This window comes from Colletotrichum spaethianum, assembly GCF_022836535.1.
Source record: "Colletotrichum spaethianum MAFF 239500 DNA, contig21, whole genome shotgun sequence".
NCBI lineage: Eukaryota > Fungi > Ascomycota > Sordariomycetes > Glomerellales > Glomerellaceae > Colletotrichum > Colletotrichum spaethianum.
This window is the reverse complement of record NW_026054791.1, coordinates 1-26,866: the sequence shown is the minus strand read 5'-3', so window position 1 is coordinate 26,866 and position 26,866 is coordinate 1. Positions and strand designations below refer to the sequence as shown.

General features: G+C 45.5%; 7 protein-coding genes across 7 annotated transcripts; 1 reads left to right on the top strand and 6 right to left on the bottom strand.

Annotated features, from left to right (window-relative positions):
• Nucleotides 1–4,235: 4,235 nt before the first annotated feature.
• ColSpa_07960 (uncharacterized protein) lies at nt 4,236–4,814 on the bottom strand (the record flags this gene model as incomplete). Its single annotated transcript, XM_049274172.1, has 2 exons — nt 4,236–4,678; nt 4,733–4,814. 2 exons carry the CDS (start codon nt 4,812–4,814, stop codon nt 4,236–4,238), a joined length of 525 nt encoding a protein of 174 aa, XP_049130129.1.
• A 1,047-nt stretch (nt 4,815–5,861) lies between these two features.
• ColSpa_07959 (quinate permease) lies at nt 5,862–7,624 on the bottom strand (the record flags this gene model as incomplete). Its single annotated transcript, XM_049274171.1, has 6 exons — nt 5,862–6,234; nt 6,291–6,948; nt 7,002–7,115; nt 7,173–7,323; nt 7,386–7,472; nt 7,535–7,624. The coding sequence occupies 6 exons, from the start codon at nt 7,622–7,624 to the stop codon at nt 5,862–5,864; spliced, it is 1,473 nt and encodes a 490-aa protein (XP_049130128.1).
• A 1,642-nt stretch (nt 7,625–9,266) lies between these two features.
• On the bottom strand, nt 9,267–9,536 carry ColSpa_07958 (exopolygalacturonase A; the record flags this gene model as incomplete). Its single annotated transcript, XM_049274170.1, has 1 exon — nt 9,267–9,536. The coding sequence occupies one exon, from the start codon at nt 9,534–9,536 to the stop codon at nt 9,267–9,269; it is 270 nt and encodes an 89-aa protein (XP_049130127.1).
• Nucleotides 9,537–12,191: 2,655 nt separating this feature from the next.
• Nucleotides 12,192–14,010, bottom strand: ColSpa_07957 (uncharacterized protein; the record flags this gene model as incomplete). Its single annotated transcript, XM_049274169.1, is given in 3 exon segments — nt 12,192–12,725; nt 12,737–13,606; nt 13,621–14,010. The coding sequence occupies 3 exon segments, from the start codon at nt 14,008–14,010 to the stop codon at nt 12,192–12,194; spliced, it is 1,794 nt and encodes a 597-aa protein (XP_049130126.1).
• A 563-nt stretch (nt 14,011–14,573) lies between these two features.
• ColSpa_07956 (uncharacterized protein) lies at nt 14,574–15,481 on the top strand (the record flags this gene model as incomplete). Its single annotated transcript, XM_049274168.1, has 2 exons — nt 14,574–14,678; nt 14,729–15,481. 2 exons carry the CDS (start codon nt 14,574–14,576, stop codon nt 15,479–15,481), a joined length of 858 nt encoding a protein of 285 aa, XP_049130125.1.
• Nucleotides 15,482–15,728: 247 nt separating this feature from the next.
• ColSpa_07955 (uncharacterized protein) lies at nt 15,729–16,265 on the bottom strand (the record flags this gene model as incomplete). Its single annotated transcript, XM_049274167.1, has 1 exon — nt 15,729–16,265. The coding sequence occupies one exon, from the start codon at nt 16,263–16,265 to the stop codon at nt 15,729–15,731; it is 537 nt and encodes a 178-aa protein (XP_049130124.1).
• Nucleotides 16,266–19,642: 3,377 nt separating this feature from the next.
• On the bottom strand, nt 19,643–22,588 carry ColSpa_07954 (uncharacterized protein; the record flags this gene model as incomplete). Its single annotated transcript, XM_049274166.1, has 1 exon — nt 19,643–22,588. The coding sequence occupies one exon, from the start codon at nt 22,586–22,588 to the stop codon at nt 19,643–19,645; it is 2,946 nt and encodes a 981-aa protein (XP_049130123.1).
• Between the last annotated feature and the right edge of the window lie 4,278 nt (nt 22,589–26,866).

The window sequence follows — 26,866 nt, the reverse complement described above, 5'->3', positions numbered from 1 at the left end:
GTACACATTACAATCTACGAACTGCTTAAAAGTTATCCCTATATCCCTTGTTTCTTGACCTTCTGCTAAGGACCTTCTTGCAGTTCAAGCTAGAACACTAGATGTCACAGGAAAATGTGACGTAGCGCGGCGTAGTGCCTAAATTAATGCGTAGGTCCAGATTTACTTTCTTACCCTCCGTGAACGGTCAATGCAAGATTACATCAAACTGATATCGTAAAACCAACAGCACCCGGTCTCGACGTTGATGTTTCAAAGGCCCAGAGTCCATGCTATTTCCGTAAACTTAACAGACAACTGGTCATCGAATGTTTGCAACGCTGCACCTTTCTCTAGATTCAAGCGATTCGTCTCCAGATAAAGCTCTCAGAGCCCGAGATACGAAGTCAATCCGAGGTTGCGTCGAATTGATATCATAAATCCATTAGCCTCTGGTATTGACGTCGATGTTGTAGCGTATCAGAATCCATGTTTTTCCCGTAAACTTAGTTGAAAACGGGTCATTGATACCTGCAATATAGCACCATCCTCCAGAATCACGCGATTCTTTCTATATAAGGCTCTCAAAGCCCGAGACGGTTCTTCCTAGATCAATCTTTCAAAGCCCGAAGCGATTCTCTCTAAAAAAAAAAAGCTCTCAAAGCTTGAGATAGGAAATGCTTCCTGAATTGTTGCGAATACAATATCAAAATACCCACATACTCGACTAGACTGGCTCGATTTTCACCAGACGCCGGCTCAGCTCGGAAACTTGAGGGCACAGTCCAACGCGAGTACGAGACGCCAAATTGTCAGAAGTACTCTTGGTCTTCTTCTATTGTTACATAGAAGATGCTTATACACTCATTGTTAGGATTTGTTTAGGAGACTATTTGATTTAACATGCTTGTCTTTCAAGAAGTCGCTGGGGTTCCCCTTTCCTAAGTACCCTGCAGTTTCTGCTAAATCTTATCCACGCCTGTATCAACAAGGTTCCCCTCATATGTCGCTCACGGAGACGGAATCAACTCCGTTGAGACGTTCGTGTAATACATACGTCATTTGCGGTCTGGTCTGACCATGTAACTTCCCGTGCCCTGTCTACTGCTTGAATGCCGAACACCCAGCCGTTTTGTATTTAATTCGGCTGAGGAACAATTTCAAATCATTTTACGTCGGCGCACTCATTACTGGCGTCAAATTATTGTGTCAATATTCTTCTGCTTTAGACCATCTTTCTAATACTGGAATCCCGACTTACTCCACGCCGAGTGGCATGCTTTCATGCGGGTTGTTACCCATCAAACGCAACACCATTCAAATTGAAACTACGGAACGAAATTGAGACGAAGATTGTATCAATCTTCTTTGAGATACTTTCTGTAGAGATTATGTCGACGCAGCACAAATTTCAGGCAGAAATTTGCAGTACCAGCTGCCATCTAGCCTTACACGCTCTAAACCGCAACGTATTCATGAGACACCGGTTTCAATCACCTTGAGGCCTCTCATATAATATGGAAAACCGAGCCCCCCCAACTCCCTTACCAAAGTCCATTAGAAGACAGAAATCACGAATATGTATTTCGACAGCCTGTGAGAACTGCCGCGCGAAGAAGGCAAAGGTATGTTCTCTTTAACCCTTCTGTTGTTCATCGAACTAACCTAGACAATCCAAGTGTAGTGGAGGAAAGCTATGCTCGAGGTGCCAGTCCAGAGGAATGAATTGCAAATATGAGACACGTTCTAGCCGTACCAAGCATAGCCTTAGACTCGAGATTAAGGAGTTAAAAGAGGCTCAACGTCAGCGAGACGCTCTGATAGGAGAGTTGACAGCCCCTGTCGAAAAGTCTGACGTGGTAACTTGCCAATGGGATGAACATATACTTGAGGATGTCTATAAGACATTTCAACACCCATTCCCATCGAGTTATCCAGCGAGCAGTCAAGTACCGGCCGCTCCTTTCGAGCAGCCTCAGCAAAACCCCAGTGAGATTCTGACTACTCCCACTACGCTTTATTTCGCTAACCTTTCTATTTTAGACTACTCCTACCCTATGACACTCAGTATTCCAGAAACAACTCACATCCAAAAGTCTCTTGATGGGCAGAGTCAAACTCCAATCAGCTATATAGAGCAGCCTGATAATTCGATTGCTCTATCCACCTTCGGAAACTTTGTACCAAACAGCAATTTCAATGAGCTTGGAATGAGTTCCAGCCCTACTTCATCGCTTGAGATGTTGATGGACTACCAGAATCCGATGATGGATTCTACAAATCAGTACTCGGTAAAATCTTCTTCTTCCGATGACTTCAACGTGGACAACTTTTGGGGACAGAATGTAACAGATCCCATGTCCTTGAGCTTCTCAAGTGGTTCTGTAGATTCAGCTGCTTCGTACTACCCCCAGCACGCCATGCCAGCATAGAGCCGCCCAGCTAATAAGTCCTCAGATCTTTCATCGAAACATCCTTGACAATGGATGATCTGCTTTCGGCAAAGGATTCCTCACCCCACGAGAAAAGCTGCGCCAACGTTGCCTTCAGCGAGGGAGAAACCCAGGATATCATCCCTTCGTCCTCATAAAGGCGAAATCAAATTTCGATACCTTGACCTTGACACTTAACATCAAGGTCATTGACAACAATGAGTCGTTCTCTAAAAAAGAGGGGAAAAAAGCCGAAGAAGACCCCTCGATCAGCCAGGCAACCTGCACGAATGCGACAGCAAGCGTCTTGTTACAGTCAAGTCTCCGACAGTCGTGTTTTATGCGAATAGACAGATGAAGTTTATGCTCGATTACAGTTACCGTAGATCTTGTTAGCTTGCTGGTAAAACCGTCGGTATGTTGAGTGTACGTTAGTCAGTCCTAGATTCGTAGCTTATGAAAGCTTTTGACCCAATGTATCACATCGCAGCGACGAAATATGCTGGCGCAGTGGTTTAGGAGGCGCGTTGATCAAGTTCACCAATCGAACATTTTGGAAGCGATCGGACACGCCTATGCATAGCTTTCTCAGACATTATTCAACAAAGCACCTCAGACCGAAACGTCTTCCCCGCTGCCAGTCACAACGACCAGCTAGGTAACCACTGTCAGATTGAACAACTTCATAGTCAAAAGCCGTACCATCAAGCATTGGGCGATAGTCCGAATGTTATTCGCGTCATCGAGAAACAAGCAGACTACATTGGCGAATGGAGGGTTGTTCGTCAAAAGGTAAGATTGCCTATAATACGCTCCATGTTGAGACAGATGACCCCTCCCAAGTTTGAGACGGCGGTAGAAAAAGCGACTCAGTCTTCGACTCATCATAGATACGAAGTTCCTTAGTAGAATCCGAATAATAATGGCATGGTAGGTTTCGGTCAGCAACCACAGTCGGTCTATTGACTTTGACTTCCTACTACTATGATAGGAGTAAGGCAAACGGACTTTTACTTTTGATAAGCATCGACGTTAGCTACCTGTTACCAGACAACCCCACTGTCGGATATCTGATCGTACCTTTATGCTACCAATATTTCATCCAGGCTTCACCTAGGCTATCGTGGAAGGTAAGCAAAAATGGTGAGCCCCACTCAGCCTGCCCTGTTAGCTAGATGGTAATAAGGGAAGGAAGCTCCGAACGCAGGTTCCACTGCATGGAAAGTATTTTAACCTTGTCGCTAACCCGACGTCCACTTCAGCACAATTGATCGGGCCTGAGTTATTGACCTCGATTATCTACGAAAAGGAAACCAAACGCGCTGTTTTTGGTGTTCTGAGACCACTGAAAGGTCGGCTGCTCTTGAAGGTCTTTTGTCCGCCATCCCGTTCTCTGATGGACTTTCTCTAGGAAATTCAAGCTCTCCTCTTGCTCCTTGGAATCGGTGAGGTAGAGACCGCCTGACCGTTAGTGAATGATATCTATGTGATGACTTTAGAAGAGAAACCTACAAGCTCTAAGGGCATGTGCGGCTGTGAATGCAGAATTGACAACAGTCGGATTGCTAATCGCGAGCCCGAGCAAGAGGCGGAAGTTATCGAGAACTGCCTCCTTCGCAATGTCAGTCTAGTCACATTATACGCGAGCCATAAATTATGGTTGAAAATCACCTCTGATTCCCTCCTTCTCCTGAATGTCTGTAGGCTAGGTTTGCTTAGATACGGATTAAAGATGTGCAGGACCATTCGTGCTAGACTATAATGTTGATATCCAACCACTGAGCATGTCAGCCCATGACTCCAAGATGCTATAGATTCCGGTGGTCAGAACCTACCATGTGCGGGATGCGTCATCCAGACTGCCGGGAACACGGAACCGTTGGCACTAGTCTGATGAGGCGGCTCGACCCAGAGGGGATCAGCGTGCCAAGGGTTCGAGATGAGCCAATCTGCGAGTTCCTGATTTAGCGTATTCCACCTATCAAAGTCCCTAGTGGCCGTTGGCTGGAAGGCGTAGGCGCAGGCCTGAGCACACAAAAAGACCGCGCGGTTGGCTAGGCACTCCGGCTCAACTCGGAAGAATGAGCTTGAACCCTTGTAGCTATCCAGATTGATGCTGAGAGGCTGAGAGTTGACCAATGCAACCCAATAGTCCTGCCGCAAGACGACCCAGCTCGCTGCCTCGCCGAGACCGCCCTCACTCGCCAAGCTGAACATTGAGTTCAAGAGCTTGGAGCTGCCGGATAGGTGGACGCCGAAGTCAGTATCTGTAGGTCACAAGCTTCAGTTACATGTCTTTCGCCGATCTCATACCGACTTACCGGTCATCTCCTCATACTGTCTCAGTATCACAATCGCGGCAAGCACTTCCTCGTTCTGGGCCTCGATTGAGCTATCCAACATCGGGATAAGAATCTGCAGGGCATGGCTGTAATACGCAGATGGCTGAGAGTCTTCCGTTCCCTTAATGCTGCAAAGACTGCGAGATGCGAGTGCAATGATGGAATACGCCAGGAGTGGCGAATGACAAGCTCGCTTTGGCACTTCTGTTCCAAAATGTCTCCGTGCGTCACATATGTCTACCTGATGGCTCTTGTCAAAGTTGCAAAATGGGAAGTACGAAGGCGGTACTTACCCACATGGATAAATCATGGACATAATGCATAAACAGCTGTGCTTTCCCTCGATCTTTGAAGGGCTGCCCAACGCCATGTTGGCTCATCGACAATGCAATTGAGGTAGCTCCGATGGAGCCTTGACGACTTCTAGATGATTCGTTGATAGTACATAAAGGAACAAGATTGAGACCGAACTTACCCATCAGTTTCATCTAGAGCCCTACGCCTTGCATATCTCGACTCACAGGCATCTGAGAGGGATGGCAATGGACTTTTCCATGTGTCACTTGATGATTCATGCTCAGACATCCCGCAGCATGTATACGATGACAGATTGAAGAGCTGGATGAACCTGCTGTTCTCCGAGGCAAGTCAGATCACTCAACGAGATCTTTTTAAATCAAGCCGAGTCGCCTGTGTCGGCAAGGGACAGGAGCTGTAAAGGTTTTCTTTAGGATAAACTTGTTACAACACAAAGATTCGCGGGTTTCGTTAACTTTTCTAGCCGCAAACGGCGAATTGCTGCGAGAACTGGACTTCGTATTTACCCCGCATATTGGACCCCTGGCCCTATAATTGGCCGAGCCGAGGTCCTTCAACACCCCACCATGTCCTTTTTCGACCCAGCGTACAGTACCGCTACTTGGAGAATTGAAAGACTAAGCCTGCATTGCCACTTGGGGATCTGATACAGCCTAATCTTCCAAGTGTAGCCGAAGCTAACATGCATGTCATAAGTCAGATGGTCTCTTGATTAGGCTTCATCTCAACCTAGCGCGCGGTCTTTAGCGCCATCTACACGCGCTCAGATGCATGTTAAACTTGAATCCGACTACGCATCCTTGACTCCTGGAGCTTTGCGTGACTGGTGTTCAGCCTCAAAATCCCTAATCTCATTCTCGGGCCCCAGGCCGACCATTTGGCTGCCCTTTTCCACGTGATTGACGCCTCCGAACAGCACATCGATCTCTTCCAGGGGCACTTTCTTCGTCTCGGGGATGAAGAACCAGACGTATATTACCAGCAAGAAGTTGACAGCCATGAAGAAGAAAAGGCACTTGAGGCCAGTGTTCTTGAGGAATGTAGGGAAAAATTGCTGGAAAATGGTATTCGCAACGTTTTGCGATTGGGAACACATCCCAACGGCTTGTGCTCTAATGTTCATCGAGAAAACTTCGGCGGTGTAGATCCAAACAGTAGCGCCCCTATTCATAGTCAGGCCTACGTCCACAGCTATGTCAATGAATGGAGAGACACTTACCAGGAAGGCTTGTAGAAAAAGGCAAAAAGGAAGAGCAAGAAGACGATCGAAATGCCAACAGATTGAGACTTCGTGCCTCCCGCCAGGTCCGGCGTAGCCATTCCCACAACAGGGACTACCATCATACAAAAGCCCATACCTACCGCACCGACCATGAATAACCATCGACGACCAAAGCGATCGGCAGTCCACGTAGCATTCAACGTGAAAAGAATACCGAAAGTACCGTTGAGTGCGTTGATAAGGTTAATGGTTGACTTGCTCGGCCAAACCTTGCGGTAAATCTGAGTCGAGTAGTTGTTGAGGGTGCCTTGTCCGGTGAGTTGCTGTCCAACATTGAGAAAAATTGTCAGGAAGAGACGCTTGCGGACCGAGGGGTCCTTGAACAGAGCGGTGTAATTGGTGCTGATGGCTTCTTTCTCATACTCAATGGCCTCTCTAATAGCTAGAAGTTCTTGCTCGGCCTCCTCCTCTGTATTTCGCAGCGAGAGAAGAGCTGTGCGAGCCAGTTCGGGTTTGCCTTTCTGGACGTACCATCTGGGAGATTCGGGGATGGTCCACAGCGTGCTGCACACAATCGTTGGGACGAGGATCTGGAATAGCACAACCATGCGCCAGTCCCAGTCTCCAAGTTTCTCGCGGTTTAGACCACATGCGTCTGGAGTGCTTGTTAGTTTACTTCAAGATAGGCAGACAGTAGCGACTACGGACAGTTAATCCAGAAAGCCAAGAAGCTACCAACGCTGAAGTTAAGCTGCCAAAACGTCATTACCACACCGCGAATCTCGGCGGGTGTGATTTCATTAATGTACACAGGGCCAGCAGCTGATGGTAGTTAGTAAATTGTGACACCTTGTGACAGTAGTAGTAGGGGAGTTCTACTTAATGCGAGGCCTTGACCGATACCAATAATGACTCGGCCGGCCATGAAGACACCGAGATTATGGTGGGGCGCGAAAGCCTGCATAAAGGCTGCGGCGATGGTAAGAGCACAGCCAACGCCCATTCCAATGCGCCGACCAGCCCAGTCAGCCTATAACTATCAGCATCTCGTGGTCATATGTAAACAACTCATCATTTGTGAAATCTACATACCAGGGGGCCACCGAAGAAGAAGCCGGCTATGATAGCGCCTATGGTATACACGGTGTTGATGAGGCCAATGAGCTGAGTGTCTTCGTCCTAAGAGTGATACTTAGCAAGGAGAGGCCATATGCGATGGAATTATAGACTTATCGTCATACTGGGTCGAGATCGAAGTACGCGAGCCAGTTGTCCGAAGCCTGAACGGCGTTGAACACGGAAGCATCGAAGCCGTACAACACCATACACATAGCCGCCAGTAAGGCAGAATACCTGGAAGCACAATGTCAGAAACCATTTCTGCTTGACAGAAATCCCTGTTTTACCAGCTGTAAACCTTTCCAGATACCATTTTGGCTGATTTGATCTAGCCAGAATAGCTGAGAACTTGGTGGAGACTCTCTAACGAGGCGAGGAGGATGCGACGAGCGAGGATACATTTGTCGTCCGAGAGGCGTCACAGAGTATTATACGACTGGGAGCTAACCCTGGATTTCCCGATTCGGCATGTACTCTACCCCATGTGCTAACGGCTGCCCAAACCTGGAGAAATGCTACTCGCTGCTTACACCGATATACGGACTGCGCCTCATTGGCACCTCTAAACGCATGGCCGTCGCTCCTCTTGGTGATCGTCAAGGAGACATCGTCTAGCGTGTGGGGCTTTGGAATAGCCCGTGGTTTAGTCTTCCATCGCGCCATGGCTGTGGCCGTTGGCTACATTGACACGCGAGGTCGGAGAAGAATTTCCTCCTATCATATGATCCGATTATCTTTAGAGCGACACAACGAATGCGGTCACAAGTGGACGCCCCCATCAAGCTTTACCAAAATCGACCGTAACATTCCCTATTGTTTGCATAGGCCCGCCCGATAAGTATGAGAACCAGGGTACAGAAGGGATAGAATCTGGAGACAGAATCTGTGTCACACCCCCCAATTTGTCCGCCTTGGCACATTCTTGGGGTGGCGTGAGTTCACCTCCTCCAGTGATACGTATGCTTGCGGACCATCCGAGCAAAAGTTCGCGCTCAATGCGAAACCCAAGCCAGTCGGAGATGAGTGAACTGGTGGCGGATAAAAATAGTTCCGCTTTATTTCATCTGTTTATCATCCCTGGAGTGCTGGGTTAGGGGTTCTCTTTCCCGAGTAAACTGTGTATACCTTGTGCCAACAGTTTTGGCAAATTTCCGTGGATTTTGCTCCGGTGCCAACGACAATAAAAGGAGGCATACCGTGAATCGTTGTTTTCATTCGAAGTCTGAACTTTTTTTGCCGCAAGAGGCCAATCCCGAACAAGCATCCAAGAGGTGGCCAAGGTGCTTGGCACCAACATGAATACGGCTCAGACCACGCGTTCTGAGTCTTGGCCTCCAATCACTTCCGGCTTGGTACCAGCCATCAAGGAGCTTATGAGCCGAATAGACACCCTCTCAGTTCTTCTTAGAGATGCAGCCGAAGTGCGAAATCCCGGCAAGAACTAGATGCAGTCAATGTCCAGCAGTGTCTTGTCCATGTTGGTGCATGCCCTATTTGGCGGGCTTGCCGCTGGGAGGTGAGACAATGATATTATGGGCTTGGATGTTCCTGCAGACCTACTCGCGCATCAGTTGGGAAAATTGAGAAAGTGTATTTGCACTCGGATGAGGTTGGATGACACCTACAGAGGGGTCGCTGCAAATGAGAGAACCGACACTTGGGTTGTCCTTCTTCGGTGTCGTTCCGGTGAAGTCTGAGAGAACAATTTCCTTGACAACCAATGCAGTCTAAACATCATCATATGAAGTGAAGACCACGGGCGTCACATCTCCGATGACGTACGGGATATTTGCGGCAGGCCTCTTGGCTTGTAGCGAAGTAGCACTGTGTAAGTTGGATGACCCCTTTCCAATATCAGCTATTGACTCGGAAGAAATTTGTTGAGGAAAGCCTATGGTCGTTGTTCTTGTTCTCATACTTCTCAAATATAACGTTCTGAACATGACCGAGACCGCCTCCTGCTTCAGACCCGGTCGTGTTTGGCAGCACGTCGAGCCAGATCTTTATGCGGGCACCATCAGAGGTATCGAACACCGAGATGTTGTAGACGTGGAGGTTCTCGACGATATCCAGTTGTCCTTTAATACTGAACAAGGCTACCGACTGAGATGCCGTGGGACCCATTGCAGCGGAGACTTTGAACAAGTACGTTGGTGGAATTTGGCTTGAAGGATGCGCACATTTGGATCTGTTGGCTTGAGTTAACAGGTCGCGAGGAGGACTCATTGGCAGCGACTGGGTCGATAACTTGGGAAAGGGGAATTTGTAACTTGCAACTAGACCAGCAACCGCGGCGACAGGAAGAAAGCAATTAAGGAGCTGCATATCGAATCTCATGTGAAATGATCAACGTTACAATCCAAACGTCACGGCGTGTTAAGACAGGCCTCGCAAGCTTATAGGCTTGCATCTGTTATCATGTGAGTATTTACTTTGATTAACACCGTTCCATCAGGTAGTTAATTCAACGAGATCACCTCCAGGCCAAATGCTGCCCCCGGGGCTGAAAAGTGAGCTGCAGCGTTTTCACAAATGTAGGCCTGCTACCCTAGCCAAGAGCCTCCCAAAGTCCAACTGGAGAGGGACACAATGCAGTATTTCAACAGCTTGCCAGCCTACCATGTTCCGTGTGCCCGGACCATTAGACCCTCATGGGTTGCGATACCCAGGACTTGTACGGTGCTCCATAAGTGCCAACCCGACTATAGACGGCTGAATGTTACGCCGACTCTCCTCCGCCCAGCCCCCCCCCCATATAAATCGTCACCAATTCTGATATCGTAGGCTTCTTTTCTGCAAGATATCTTGTTATCCGACAGCTGCCAATCTTGTTATCTGAGAGCTGCCAGGTCTCAAAGGTTGGCGTAGGCCAGGCCATGCTGGATAGAGGTCATTCTAGGGGATGGAAGTACAATTTGCCCTGGCCGCTGGCGTCCCTCATCTTCAGGCTTTTATCCAAAGATGTCTATATACACAAAGCAGTGAAGGACAGTTGCAGCAGCAATAAATACACATCATCTAGGTCAATAGAGTTGTGAATGCCCTCATGAGGCTAGCCTATACACCCTATTGCCAGGAACCAAAGTATTCTTATACGGCTGGAGAGAGAAATCCGGTATTTGCCAGCTATTAGCATATTATATACTAGGCAGTAATAAAAAATTCATAGAAATACTAATCAGGCAACTATAATAATATCGCTAAAAACTATCACTATATTCATTATTTTTTGTTATTTATTACCATAATATAATCTATACTAGTTTCTTAAAAATAGTTAATAGCGTTAAATTTAGCTTATTAAGCTTTATCTCTAAGTGTATTTTGTTTTTTATATTTTTAGTATAGGTAGCTAAGCTTTTGCTTTATAGAAGATTAGATATATAATAGCTAAGTAGGCTAAAACAAAGATTAGAGAGTATATACACTTAGATATATAGAAAAAGAGATAATATCTCCTTTAATACCTTTTTATTATTACTTTAAAATTTTTTTTTTATCTTTTTTATTATTATTATAGTTTGCTTTATAGATAAGCTAATCTGCTTATTAGCAAAAAACACTAAGGGTTATAAATATAAGTAGCTTAAAGGCAAATTCAAAGGGACTTACTGTCCCTTTTATAATAAGTCATGGCCTATATTAATTACCCTTAATGATTCCTTTAGCAACAATTTACTTTATAGAGTAATAGCTTAACTAGTTAATATTTCTGCCTATTAACCATTTTACTTATACAATAAGGCTTTCAGTAATACTAGCTATATAACCCCTACCTAAGCTATTTCTTATACTTAGGTCTAAGATAAAACAATTAACTTTAAAAATAATAGCAGTAATAGGAATAAGATTAAGAGAAGGTTAAAGATATTGTAAGAAGCACTAAGCAGAAAAAAGAAGCAGGTTAATAATTCTAATAACATAGGTATTATTAATATATCTATGAATATATAAATAGTTAGCTATAAATTATATAAGGGCCTTTATATCTATAAGACTACTAAGTTGCTCTATAAGTCTTTTATATTATTAGATTTAATTTCTTATTATTTATATTGAAACTGCGTGGGATAAAGGAAGCCAGCAAGTGGGCAGTTGACACACAAACCACACCAAACACCAAGGTCCCAGTATCGTCACGAGTGCACCTGGAGTGACCGATTACCCCAAGTGACTACCCCAACGCCTAGACCGTGAGATACTACTCTTTTCAGGTCCTCCTTGGCCTGATCAGGGCCATGAGCAAACCAGAAAAGTGTATCCTTCACGTCTTGCAGTCTGTTCGGATTTGCCCTTGTTGCTAAGTGGTACGCATGTGTGTGTCGTGATCTCTGGAGGAGGAGGATACCCTCCTAGACCTTAGAGGTCTAGTCAGGCCTAAGGAAACAAAGCAACAGTCACTTATTACACGTCTTGTTTAGATATCAAAGTGATGAATTCGTCCGTGTCTGTCTAAGTGCCTGTCTAAAGATGTCAAGCTTCTCTGTCTGCTTCGTGATGAGATCCCGATCTCTGTGATAGTATCTGACTAGAGCCCCCTTTTGTACTTGGAAGGGTCCTGCTTAGTCACATCTGATCAGGCCTGTGATTGTGTCTGCAGGCTGATAAAAGGAAAAATGAAAACGCGAAACCCTGCCCCTTTCCAATCGTCCCCCAGTTTTCTTCTTCGCGCAACATATTAAAAGGAGAAAAGTGTAAAAGCATAGGGGCAGACGACATGTAAAAGCAAAAACCAATCCTCCTTATTGTATCCTCCCTGATCAGACCTGTGATGTCCTCCTAGCGGCGGCGGAAAGAGTATCTCGAGCCACTCGCCTCGTTACGAGCTGCCTCCCTCTCAGCCTCGAGACGCTCCTCCTCGAACTTAGCATCCCACTCCCGTCCCTGATCATACCGCTTATGACCCTCCCATCCAGGTGCAATTGTAGGTCGTAGAAACAGCTGCCAAGGGCGCTGTCGCACTGCCACCGTCTCATAAGGGTTCTCGAACATACTAACATATTCGTCCCTGGTGTAGTCGGTAATAGACTTGACCCTGCGCTCCCTTAGCTTGTGGCGCTGCTCCTGTGTATTGAACAGGGCTTTCTCATAAGCATTTCGCTGTCCTTCAGCCTTCATGTACGCAGTAGAAGCCACATTAGACAATCGCTTGAGGTTAAGGGGGCAGCGCGGGAGCGCGGGCTTCGCGGTGGCCTCAGACTCAGCATCGCTAACCTCCTCTTCGTCGTCTACATCCTGAGCCTGATCAGGCTTAGGAGATGGCCTCACCACGTTACCTTCTGGGGCTGGCGTGGTAGAGAAGCCTGGCTGGTCCTGTGGCGCACCAGTATCTGAGGGGGGCGCATCGAACCAAAGAGACTGGTGAGATCGTCGTCTTGAGGTGCTGAAGAAGGCGTCTTTTTGATGGGCTTAAAAGTCCCAGGAAAGGTGTTAGAGAATTCCGGTGTGTCCTCCTTAGTCTGATCAGGCTTGCTGGATGCTTCTTGTCGAAGTCTCTTGTCATAACTGTCCAGTACAAGCCTCGGCTTATTGCGAAGGTCCTTTCTGCCGTAGTTTCCTGGTTTACTGAACTCTTCAGTAACCCATTGACGCCAGAAATGGTTAACGTGGTCAATGACGTTGCCTCTGCTATCGTTCCAAACCTTCGTCCAAGTCGGACTCTTTGCGATGTTGGTAACGTTGTCTCGGATGCAGCATCTGATGAATTCCGCTGCATGCATTCCGCAAGTCCACTCGTCAGGCTGTTGAGGGCCGATCACAATGCCTGCTTTCATGCGGATCACCTTGATCAGGTTGGGGGCAGCATTGACGCTCTGATAGAACTTGCAGAGACGGTCCATATCAATAGCGTACCGAAGGGTTGCATCTCCGTCTCTCCACATACTGTCATACCAGAAAGATCGTCCAGTAACTTGGTTAACGAAGAGGGCAGTGAAATGATTGATGTGATGGGTAACGAACGCCAGGCAGTCCGCCTTTCGAATCCGGTCCTTCTGATCAGGTCTGGCCGTCACAGTAGGGGTGTCGCGGCTCCAAGGAGGGCTGTCGGCAACAAAGCAATTGACCTTGGCATCTCGAGCAGCAAATGCCGCAAGACTTTGGACATCGTCAGAGGCCATCCAAGACTGCTTAACCAAATGTCCAACCGCGTTGTAGATACCAGGGAGGTAGGTTTTTGACTCGTTGTTTGTCCACTTCCCCCAAGAACCATCTTGCGAAAAGCCCTTGCCCAGCGATTATACATCATGCTTATGGCAGACGCGTTGTTACTCGGAATCCACATGGGAGCAGGTCCGTCGCCCTGATCAGACGGACCAGGACAGTTGGGAGGTCTCAGCGGAGTAATAGGGTCTTCAGTAGCCGGGTCTGTGAACCCTTCGAGTGGCTTGAGGTCTTCGGGATGCGCGTGCTGTGATTTCTGCGGCATCTTGATGGCGTTCGTGGTTTGCTTAGTCGGATCAGGGAGATTGTCGCTGAGATTCTGAATGCGGCATTCCTCGAAGAGAGTTTGGCAGTGCTCCAAAACCCACATGTTGTTGGTTCCATCTGGGCCGGCAGGAGCGTTCCAGATAACGTTAACGGCTTGGAAGGAAGACATGATGAGTTGTAGATGTGTGTAGATGGGTCTGATCAGGGTGAGAAAGTAAAAAGAAAAAGGGAATAATGTGTTGTTGATTGTTGGTTGGCTCGAAATTGTGTGGCTGAAGTTGATGGTGGTGGTGGAAGAAGGAAAAGTGAAAGTTGTTGTTGGCGGGTTTCTTGGGCTTATTTTATAGCTTTGTTTCTGACGAATCTTGACCTTGTTGTGAGGGAAGGAGCAATTCGAAGTTGCTGAAGAGAAAGAGTAAAAAGGTGGATACAGGAAGGTAAAGAAGATAGTTGTTCATCTGCCCAATGTTCACAAAAGTGAATAACTTCTTCCTGTTCACAACAGTGAATCACTTCTTTTCTCTTAGTTCCTTCCCTCTGATCAGTGAATTAGAAGAAGCAGGCCGTAGTTAGCAGGATAAAAAAAAAGAGGCCAGGAATCTTCCTTCAGATCACTTCTTCTCTTCCTCCACACAACTTCACGTTGCTTCTTAAGCTTCATCTTTTCTGCAACTCAAAACCACTCAACAAATCAACTTAACTTTCTCACCACAGCCCTGATCAGACATCGCCATGCCTCCCAAGCGCAAGCCTGAAGCTGCCTGGAACCCGTGGTTCTTTACTTGCGACCCTCCTGCTGGAAACAATTACCTGGCCATAACTCCTGTCAATGCCACAGTAAGTCGTCCCCTACTCCCTGTTGAAGGTTCATAGCTCTGATCAGACAGATCGCAACTTCCTTAGTGTGGCGAAAACTCGAGTCTCCGATCGGTAGTCTCTACTGCGAAGTCCAGTTTGCCGATGAAATTCAGAATGGTCAGACTCGCAAGAAAGTTGCTCAGGCCTTCTGGCAGGCTATCGCAAGAGGCAATGTCCTTCAAGTCCTCCAAGATCATACCAAGACTGGCTTGTTCAAGCGTCGCGTTTTCGTCTATGCCGGTTATCAGGGTGCTTTTGGATCCCTGGCTTGGAAGCTTGCTAGTCGCATGCAGGCTGGCGCCGCCTTGGCTGTCCATGGCCTTGGTGGTCGCAATGCTGTCCCTTGCGAATGCTGCGAAAAGGGTTGGCAGGCTGTCCGGGCTGGGCCTGATCAGGTCGCCTGTTTCGTCCCCTTCTGGGAATGCGTCTCCCTTCCTAACGAATTCGGCAATGCATGCTCCAATTGCCTTTACCACGAGACTCAAGTCCAATGCTGCTATCGAAACAAGGACTTTTACCAGGAGTTTGGATACATGGGTCGGGTAAAGGGCACCAAAGAGCGAAGAGCCAGCGGCGGCGGCGTCCCCTCAAGCATTCCTAACAATATCTCTTCTATCGATTCCACGCAGTTCTTTCGGTCTGACCTTATGAAACTTATCAAGGATCAGTATAAGGGGCTTTCTAAGAAGGAGAGAAAGTCGCCTGGTATCTTGGATGGCTCTATCTGGGTGCAGGATAGTATTGACTGGAAGACGGAGGGTGATGATGAGGATTCGGACTAGGGATATAGGGTTGTCTGATGACTTGGTGGTTTGGGCTTAGGATTTGGGGTGATTCTGGGATGTTTCTAGGTCTGATCAGGCGTTTCCTTTCCCAGATAACCTCGTCCCCAAGTTTATTGATGAATGCAATAAGGGTTCCGAATCAATGAACTTTTCGTGAAAGGAAATGCGTGCGAAATGTTATGGAAATGACAGTGCGATGTAGACATTAATAAAGGAAAATGAAAGGATATGACAGCAGGCCTGATCAGGCTTGCTGTGTCATGTCAGTATACTGCGCGTCCTTTGCCGAGTCCTTGGGTTGGATGTCAATCGCAAGTCTGGACGATGACTTCCAATGCTCTAGTTCTCTGCGGAGCGTGTCGTTTTCTTTTTCGAGGCGTAGCTGTTGAAGCCTCGATCGTGTCTGCATGATGTCTTCGTCCTGATCAGGGCTAGGAGCCATGTCTACTTCCCAAAGTTCGTCTTGGTGGTCCTGGGCTGGGAAGAAGGGGGTTATTTCGTCTTTGAGCTTGGCTTTGGCCCACGCAGGATCCTCCGATTCCCAGAAACCGGCGTCGTTCTCGATATATCTCTTGAGACGTTTCCCAGCGTATGTGGCCCTCGTGATAAGGTCACCAGCAAGCGTCTCTAGGCGGTACGATGCCGAGTTCTCAGACACAGAGTGGACTCGTAAAGGGCCTTGCCAACGGTATGTAAGTTTCCTAGCTTTCGATTTGTCGATTGCGCGTTTCTCGTCGAAGACAAGAACTAAATCGCCAGGCTGAAGCTTCTCTGACCGCATTGTGTGTTGATGGCGTGCGTTATAGTAATCCGCAGATTTCTGTCTCGCAAGAGCCACATTCTTGGCTGCAGTCTCCCTATCGATTTCAAGTTGTTCAAAGGAGCGTATCCTGGCAGCGAGTTCCTGATCAGGGTCACGAACTCGTCCCCAGTCTAATACTCTCCAAGTCAAGGTAGATTCTTCGATGGGTGTGATCGCTTCGTATCCTGTAGTTAGGAAGAAAGGTGTGTAGCCCGTTGGTGCGCGGACTGTCGTTCGGTCTGCAAACAGCGTAGTAGGCACAATTTTCCCCCAATCTCTTTTTCCTCCGTCTGACCAGGTCAAGATGGTGTGCGCAATGGGTTTATGGCCTTGTTCATTGACCCCGTTCGCCTTTGAGTTATACGCTGATATAACCCTTTTTCTGATACCATACTTTTCATTCAGGCGGTCCACAGTCCCTTTGTTTTCTGGTCCGCCGTCGACAATCATCTCTCCACAGACACCGTGGCGGCAGAAAAAGTCTTCCCAGATGAAGTCGGCGACCTGATCAGAGGTGACAGTCCTTACCCTCCTTGCTTCGGGCCAACCCGTCATATCACAACGTCCCTCGATCAGTGCCCAGGAACCAATCCACTGGACATCAATAGATATCTTCGTAAACGGTAATTCCCCTGGGACTGTACCGATGTGCCAGTCGTCCATCCGGGTTGATCGAGCCTTCTGACAGGATGGGCATGACGCGAGCTGGGCCTGCACCCTCCGGTACATATCTTTCCAGATATAGGATACAGAAAGCCGATGGAATGTTGCATCGCGTCCCCGGTGTCCTGATTCGACGTGTGCGTTCCTGATCAGGTTCTCCTGAATCTTTGGGTCGTCAATAAGGCGTCTAGGGATCGGGCATCTCTTTGTTGGTCGGCGGTATAAATAGCCATCTCGAGCAAGATAACACCAGGCCTCTATTTTGAACTTCCTGAAAGTATGCTGTGATATTCCATCTGGGCGTAATAGTGTCTTTAGATGGAAGATGATTTGTCTCGTTCGGTCAGTCCAGTACTGATCAGGGCGGAGCCATGCTTCAGGGAGTTGATGCAGGTGAGAGGTCTTTGAAATGCCGGATTTGGATCCTCCGAATGATTCGTGCAGTCGAACAAAGTAGAGGTTGGCGTCGATGAAATCTTCAACCTGATCAGGGCTCTCGTATTCCTCGATATCGGACAGCCCTGGTGCTTTTCGTGATAGCGCATCCGCTACCACATTCTTCGTCCCCGGTATATGCTTGACGTCAAAGTCGAAAAGACGTATCCAAGCAATCCACCTAGTGATTAGGGCGCCAGGAAGATCGTGAGACCCTCCGTTGAGCTGAGCAACTAGGACCTGTGCATCAGTTTCCAACAAAAATCTGATACCGTAGACGTAGTTTCGGAGTTTCTTCAATGTCATCAAAACCGCTCTCAATTCCAGTTTCCCAGAGTCGTATTTTAACTCAGCGCCTCTCCAGATACCACTTTCATACCTTGCCACAGCCCTCTGGGTACCGATCATCTGACTTAGTACTGCGCCCCAACCTTGCAGGCTCGCATCTGTGCTGATGACCACTAACCCAGCTTCTGGGCCATAGGATAATGAAATGATTACAGGAGAAGTTGTTAGTTTGGACTTGAGGGTATCCATAGCGTTGACCTGATCAGGCCCCCAGGTAAACGTGGCGTTCTTTTTGAGGAGTTTCTGGAAAGGCAAAGTGATCTCCGAGTATCTGTCGACCCATGATCTGTAGAACCCAGTCATCCCTATAAATGACCTGACTTCACTGATGTCTTTGCATTCTTCCCATTCCTTGATCTTGATGACGTTCGCCTGATCAGGGCGGCGACCTCCAGAACCGCAGACATAGCCGACGATAATAGCCGTTCTCTGAAGCCATTGTGATTTCTTGCCAGCTATTGTGCAGCCTGCCAACTCGACATTGAAGAGCACCATGTCGACGTAGCGAATATGTTCGTAGATGTAGCGTCGAATGCCGGCCTGATCAGGGAGCTCCTCATCGTTGTACGTGGTTGTAGGCCCTTTGATGACGATATCATCAAGAAAAGCCCGGCAACAATGTGGTATAAGGTCATAGAGTATCCGGGTGATAACTCTCATGAACTGTGCCACAGAATTGGTACCACCTTGCGGTAAGGTGCACATGCGTAGAAGTCCAAGGGGAGTAGCAAACGTTGTTAAATCCCTGCTTTCCTCAGCTAGAGGGACTTGGTCGTATCCAGAGAAGAAGTCCAAGAGTGAGAGAATCTGGCACATGCCGAAGTCTTCTGAGAAATTCTCTGCTCCTGGAGGAGCAAAGGCATCGCGAATCGTGACCCCATTCATCCGAGTAGCTGAATTGATCAGGCGTAGGGAACCATCCTTCTTCTTCACAAGAAACCAAGGGTTTCGTATAGCCCCATGACCTTCTTCTAGGATACCCTTATCGATTCGTACCCGGATAATGTCCATAGCTTGCGATTCAAGCGCTTTGGGTATTGGAATCCCCTTTTCTCGCCAGGCTTTGTGAGGCACAGTCCTGATCACCTGTGGGGGGGCAACTTTCGGGTCAAGCGCGCCGTTTTCGGAGAAGTCCCAAGCGAGAGCATTTTCGCGGTTCAGAAGGACTTGGAGGAATAGGTCCTTCTCGCGGGGTAGGAGATGACCCAGTGTATCCATGATGGCCGCCAATCTGTCTGGCTTGAGGCGTGAATACGGCTCAATACTTGAATACTTAGGCCTGATCAGGCCTCGGAACGGTCCCTCATCGGGTTGCATTGTCTTTTCGGCTTCAGCCAGGTTCTTGACTTTCCAGAGGGGATCGCCGTCAGGGGTTGATCCGTCAGACGGTTGGTCGTCAACCGGATGTATCTTCTTGTCTTTTCCCTTATACATGGTGAATACCTTTGCATTCCGCTTGGCCTGATCAGGCTGGGGATGATGTTTTGTCGGATCCACCTCGCGGTTGTGCGGTTGCTCTGGGGGTAAAGGCGTTCCCTTTTTGTTGATCATGTCGAAGTGCTTGACTATCCGCTTCCTGATTCTCTCTGCTTTAACCTTCCCAATAGTCGCTGACAACTGGTTAAGGTAAACCTTGGGACGGCAGGCCTGATCAAGACGATCGGTGTCGATGTGGGGCGGGTTGGGCTTTCCAACGCAGCAAGAACATCCCTTGTTGTCGTGCCTTCTAACCTTTGCTGCAGTCTTACAGACGTCCTCCACAGCTGGGGCAAGGAGTGTAGTCAGTGCTATTTTCACCAGATAATCCGATTCTTTTTCAGATAACCGGATCACTTCTTCGTCGTCCTCTTGTAGCTCATGTCCAGGAATTTTGAGCTTTCCAGCAACGGTCCTGGTACCGTTACTGGAGTCTAGTTTTCCTGGTCTTGATGCAGCTTGGTCTGATCAGGGAGATGGTCCTTGAGAGCCCTCACATAGTTGTCCCAGTCTGGCAGATAATCTAGGAACTTCCCAGGATTGCCAAACTTCAGAAATGCGGCCGGGACATGGAGACGAGTTTGCCCTGTTGTCAGTATCAGCGTGATCATGTCGGGGCCATACACGTAGTTGATCTGCGTATGGAACCCAAAAGGCGATCCCAGAAGAAGTGGTTCGTTCATCCTTCTATCGTCAGCAACGAACATGCTGGTTAAGAAACAGTGGCCTTCAACCCAGACAGGCACGATAGCTGCTCCGTCAAAGGATACACGCTCTGAATTGGGATCAAAAGCGTTCATCCCAAGCGGCGTAGTTGTAAGCTTGATAGCGTGCTTGTCTGCGTACGATCTTGAAATAACGTTGATTTGTGAACCATTGTCAATGACACCCTTGATCAAGTCGTTCTGATCAGGGCGAAGACCACCGACTCGGACGTTGATCACAAAGTGAGGCATCATAAAGTGCGGAACAATAGACTCAATGGTGGTCAAGTCAAGCGTCTTGATAAGTCTGACCTTGGCAGTTCCGCTCATAAGGTTCGGGACGTCTCTGTTATATCTGTCGATTGCCTCGCGGGCTCCTGATCTTTCGTATGGTTTCACCTCCCTGATCAGGTCAGAGGGAGCCTCTAGGTAGATGTCCGAATACCCATTGCTGTCTAGCATCTGGCGTATCGTTACCATCGCATCCTGGTTGAGCTGAGGCCAGACTCGAAGCGCAACTTCGAAGGGAATAGTAATATTCCCTCCAAATTTCTTGGCAATGGCTTGAGCAGATGCAGCTCGGTCCATTATCTCTAGCTGATCTGGGATAGAACTCTCCTCGGCAGCTCCTTGAGCATATCCTGGGCCATATGCGAAGCTGGCGTGTTCACCCGCTGGTACAGTTTGAACAGAAGGGGACCTTGAACTTTCAGGAGTCTGATAGGCCTGATCAGGGTGCACTGGACCGGTAGGTTGTGTCGGCGGAGGAGTCTGGGCACGGGCATCTATGTTCATTTCCTCAGCCTGGGAGCCAGTGCTGGAAGTGCTCCCTCTTCGATGCATGTTTTTCGAAACAAAGCCTTGGCGTACTGAATGGGGCCTTGCCTGATCAGGGCGGCGCAGAATAGGTCGCGGCATTGTGTCCAATGACCTGGTAACCGCGTTCACTTTTGCTCCTTGAGTTAGGAAGACTTCGGCGTGTGTCTTAGGGGATACTGAGACGCATTTGACAAGATTCACCCGGGCGTCTTGGGTGTACAGCGGTGGGTAGCACTGTATCTCAGGTTGAAAGGGACGTCCAACACCCTGGTCAATCATACGTTTTGCTGCTTTTGCGGCTTCTGGGAACAAGGTGTTGTTCGCCACATGGGTGAGGATAGTAACCCGGTCAGGCTGGTAGTTTTTGCGGGCTTCCCAGATAACAACATCAGGAACTTCGTTTACCTCAACGTTCGATCCTCGAAGTACCCCATACTTGTAGACGTCGTGGTCCAACATGATCAGGTTGGCCTCTTTGTCCTTTTTGAGTTGCGGGCACATCCAATACCTTCTTTGGTCGCATGCATCATACCAACACTGATCAGGATGGCCTGGAACAAAACCTGGCTTGCTGAAGGAGGACGGTTGTCGAGCTGGTGGTGTATATAGCCGTGGAGGACCGGATGCAGAGACGTTATAACTACGTGCAACCATGGGTTGACTGTTAGAGATAGTCTGGGCTTCAAGACTGGCTTTTACAGCGAGTGTAAGGGCTGCTACTGTTTTCGAAAGTTCGTCCATAGCAGGATCAGTCGTAACTTTGATGTCTTTGAAAGCAGACTTCTTAGGGAGTGTACCTTTGACCTGATCAGGGCTGGAAGGCCGCTTTGAGGAATAGGGAACCGTAGCTGATGAGGAGGAGGCAGAAGTGTCAGAATCTCCGTAATGACCCTTGTATCTTGACTTCTGTCCCACCCATGCGAGCATTGCCCTCTTGAAGGCGCTGAAGTTCCCTCTCTCAAACAGATCAGCAGGGGAAAGTCCCATCTGCAAGGACACTGCCATAATCGTGTTTTCGGAAAATCGCATAGCAAAAAGCTCAATCAGCTCTTGGGCGCCCATCACAGGCTTCCCTTTAGCCTTTGCCTTTTCTCTTACGCTCTCAACCTTCTGAAACAAAGTTGCAGTTTCTGTCAGGTTATCGTCCCTGATCAAGTCTCCCTTCATAAGGTCCTTGATGCGGCGGTTCGGTTGAAGGATGACTTCTTCGTCGAGTTGTCCGTAAGTGTCAAGAAGGAACTTGCTTAGTTCTTGCCAAGTCTCCTTTTCAGCCTTGATCTTCACCGTTGCTCGGTGTTCATCAGGTAAGTACCATGGCAACGCTTTTGTCTTCTCTTTGTCAGAGTAACCAGCAAGCCCAGTCAAGGCTTCATACTTGTCAAGGAAATCGGTGATGTTACAGCCATCAAAGGTGGGGGCCCCTTTGGTGTCCGGCGGTGGCATCTTGATGGTTGACCGACGCAGGTAATCTGTCCCGCCCTGATCAGGCTTAACAGACCCTTGGTCCTTGGTCATGCTTGCGTTGACCATTGTTAATAGGTTCGCCATCAAGAGTTGCTGGGCCCGGAAGTCTGCCGCAGTAAGGGAGTCTGGTGCCAGATCAGGGGAAGGGCTTATGTCCTCGCCGGCCTGATCAGGACTCCCTTTGTACTGCCGATAGCCTGAGCTTGGGTCCTTGCCCTCGCTTCTCTTGGTGGTTCCGAAGTTGGGAATCCCAGGACCGGTCTCAGACTCAGTGTCCACATTGTCGTCAGGGCCTCGGTAACTCTGGAAAGCTTCACCGGCGAATGAGGCTGCCTGATCAGTCAGACCTCCGAGCTGCCCCGTGTCGGTCGTTGATGGGGTCGGCTCAGACATGTTGCTGATATCCTGGCAGGCCAGTTGTGGGAAGTGTAAATGGTATCGATCACTCTGAATTGATCTTGGGGTGCTGCGCGTAAAATCTCTTCGGAGTTGCTGCCTGGCCCAGTCTGTCAACCTGATCAGACTTGGGAGCAGTATTTCATATGTTCTTATAAGGCATTGGTTTACTGCGTCCTTGATTGAGTTTCCAAAGGGGGTGCTCGTCAAGTCCAGGCCAATCCTAAAGGAACGTTGAATTTCCATTGCTGCCGATCCATCAACGCTGAGACGTTTAGTCTCCGTTAATAGCGCAATGTCGAACCTGATCAGACCGAGGCTTGCATGATAACAAGATCTCGAGAAGTTCTGGGCTTGGTTCGTGGTCGTGATCATTCCGTAACCTACGCTGAGAGAGCTTCTTAGCTCACTGATCCCAGCAGAAGGTATCATTCTTATCTTATCGTTTTTCTTCTTCCTCTCACGTCTTGCGGGCTCCTTTCTCCGATTGGGCTTGCTCAGTGCTTGCCCACAAAAGGATCGCCCACGCGGAAGGTTTGTCTGGCCGTATTGTGTCGTCATGGCTGGTCGTTCGTTTCTTTGCTTTTTCGAAGAATCCCGCTTTTCTTGGGTCTTGTCCATTGCGGTTTCTCAGGGTCAGGCTCACTCCCACGTCTGGGACTGAGTCTGATCAGGTCGAGGATATCGTTTCCTTCATATCTTTTCGATGATATGTTCTGTTGGTTGAAGCTATTTTCGAGGTACTGATATCGGATTTGTCGCGTAATCGAAATAAAACAATGAGAAGATCGGCGGTTCGATTCCGCCACGAGGCACCATTGAAACTGCGTGGGATAAAGGAAGCCAGCAAGTGGGCAGTTGACACACAAACCACACCAAACACCAAGGTCCCAGTATCGTCACGAGTGCACCTGGAGTGACCGATTACCCCAAGTGACTACCCCAACGCCTAGACCGTGAGATACTACTCTTTTCAGGTCCTCCTTGGCCTGATCAGGGCCATGAGCAAACCAGAAAAGTGTATCCTTCACGTCTTGCAGTCTGTTCGGATTTGCCCTTGTTGCTAAGTGGTACGCATGTGTGTGTCGTGATCTCTGGAGGAGGAGGATACCCTCCTAGACCTTAGAGGTCTAGTCAGGCCTAAGGAAACAAAGCAACAGTCACTTATTACACGTCTTGTTTAGATATCAAAGTGATGAATTCGTCCGTGTCTGTCTAAGTGCCTGTCTAAAGATGTCAAGCTTCTCTGTCTGCTTCGTGATGAGATCCCGATCTCTGTGATAGTATCTGACTAGAGCCCCCTTTTGTACTTGGAAGGGTCCTGCTTAGTCACATCTGATCAGGCCTGTGATTGTGTCTGCAGGCTGATAAAAGGAAAAATGAAAACGCGAAACCCTGCCCCTTTCCAATATATAATAGAGAAGCTAAATATTACCTTATTTATCTAGACTAATATTATTAATACTACTAAGTTAAACTAAGTTAATTAATATATTTACTTAATTGTTATATTAGCTATATGGTCCCTATTTAATTAATAATAAGACTTTGAATTATACTTTAATTATACTGTTTATAATAGTGGCTTTAGTTTACTTTTACCTTATAAAGGTAAGACTATAAAAGACCTCTTCTAAGATCTTAGGATATAAAGAGTAAAGAAGAGTAAGAGAAGTATTACTATATACCTCTGTTTTTTTTCTTTTGATCTTAATAATAAGGTAAGCTTTATTTATAGCTAATAAGAATCTATTATATTATATATTAAGAAATTATTATTAGTGTTTTTAATATACTTATTAAAAAAGAATAAAAGGTTAATATAAAGTTAAGTCTATTTAATTATTTTAATAATAAATTTAGTGCCTATAAAAGTATAAGTATCTTAGTATAATTATAAAAATAATTATATAAAACAAAAAAGAGGTTAATAAAGAGATTATTATTAATAATAAAGATAGTAATATAAGTAATAACTTAGATTTACTTAAAGACTAATAGTAATAAAGTAAAGATATTTAGAGTAGTAGTAAGTCTAGTTCTACTTATTATACTTATAAAGCTACTTACTAGACTACCTCTTAGTCAGACTCATCAGTCTTAGCCTAATTAGGTAATACTATCTTAGTATATATAGTATTTATCCTAGCTAACTTATCCTTAGGTATTTGCTCTCTAATAAGCTTATTATATTATAGGTTAGTAAAGTAGTTCTTTATAAGGAGGTCTAGCTATATGTTATTTAATTAGTTTATTAGTTATTATTACTATTATATCTAGATTACTTATATATCTCTATTAACCTCTTTTTAGCTATAAAATAAGTGTAAAAGTAGACTATTAATTACTAACCTTAAAGTATACTATTATTTTTACCTTTAATAGTAAGTATATATTTATATAAGGTTACTTATAATCCTCTTTTATATAAAGCTTTAGATCCTTAAGCAAGATACTTATATTAGCTAATTACTTTATATACTATTACTTTATCTTTCTCGTTATAAATTTATTAATCTTAATCTCTTTAAGCAGCGTAAACATATTACTAATAAGCTTATAAGTAGTTAAGGTTATTACAATAAGAATCCCCTAGTTAGGTTCATGCTTATAGAGATTAGCTAGTATACTAAGGATTATGTAAGGATAATTCTTTTATAGGTAAATCTTATAGCTAATTTAGAGCTCTATAAAGTTAATAATTTCTTTTTAAATTATATTATTATATATTATATATATAGTAATAAGGTATATAGTATCTTTTAGTATAAAGTGCCTTGTTATAATTAGCTTATTAGCGTAGAACTAGATGTATTAGAAATATTAACGTGAAATTAAAGATAAGAGGGATACTTATAATTTAGCGATTACTTTAGCTTATATAAAGAAGCTTTTACTAGCTTTTAATTCTTATATTGCTAGTAGATAAGGCTTATATATAGTATAACTAGATATTATTCTTTTAGTAAAAAGTATTAGTAATACCCTTTAAGTTAGTATAGCTAACTGTTATCTAGGCATCTTTTACTATTACCCCTTAGGCTCCTACCTATAAAGGAGTCTCTACTTTATAGTTTAACCTTATTAGATATAGCCTTATCTCTACTATTAGTATTACGTAGAGAAACTGCTTTAATGTACTAATTGCTATAGTTACTGACCTCTTAATATAGATCTAGATAATTTTACGTGAATAGGTATTAATATAAGCGTATATTTAAAAGCCGAATTTCTTTAGCTTCTTATATCTATCAAGTAACTAGAAGAAATTAAAGCCTAGTACTTTAAAGTTAATTTAATACTACTAATAACTAATCTACTATTAATATATAAGATTAAGAAATTTTTTTTTATAATAGGTATATATATTGTTAGAATAACAGCACTAGCTAGTTATATAACATGTATAACTCAGGGACATACATCATAGCAGAGGGCACAGACTAGATATTTAGCTCTTAGTTATTTATTAAGGGGATTAAAAGTATATGTATACTAAATTAACTTAGGGATATATAAGATTATATATCTTATATATAAAAGCTAAATCTTATAACGTACCTACATAGTAAGTTACGGATCATAGCAAGTCACACACATCCACTTCCTTTCTACCTCTTTAACCTTTACACATCTTTCCCTCTATATACAAATATACAATCTACCTTAATTAAAAGTCGCATTATCTTTGTTATCTAGGCTCTCAAAAAAGACCTAAAAATGCCTATACAAAGAACTACCTTTACCTTTAAGGTCCCTAAATTAACCCTTTACAACTAATACATAGAACATATTATATAAGCTAAGATATAACTAAAATCAATAAAGATAACTATAATAGAAGAAGAGGTAATTCTTAAATAAGTTATTAACCTAATTAATTAAGGGTTCTTTCTATAATAAGAAGATATATAAAAAATAGCTAATTAACTCCTAAATACATATAATAAGACATATATAAGACCCTAATAAGCAAAGAACTTTATATAATATATCCCTTAATTAAAAATATAATTTTAATATTAAATTAACTATTAAAAGGCCTTAGCTAAAGATCCTATAATTATATAAGGCTAGTTTATATTTATATAAAATATAATTATAAAGTATAAAATACTTAATAATAATATCTATAATTTTAATAAAACTAAGTTCTTAATAAGAATACTATTATATATAAAAGTTATTATAACGTCTAACTATAAGAAAAGACCTTGTATAAAGTAGCCTAGTAATTAGAAATAAGTTTCTATTATTTAGGGTATATATATAGAT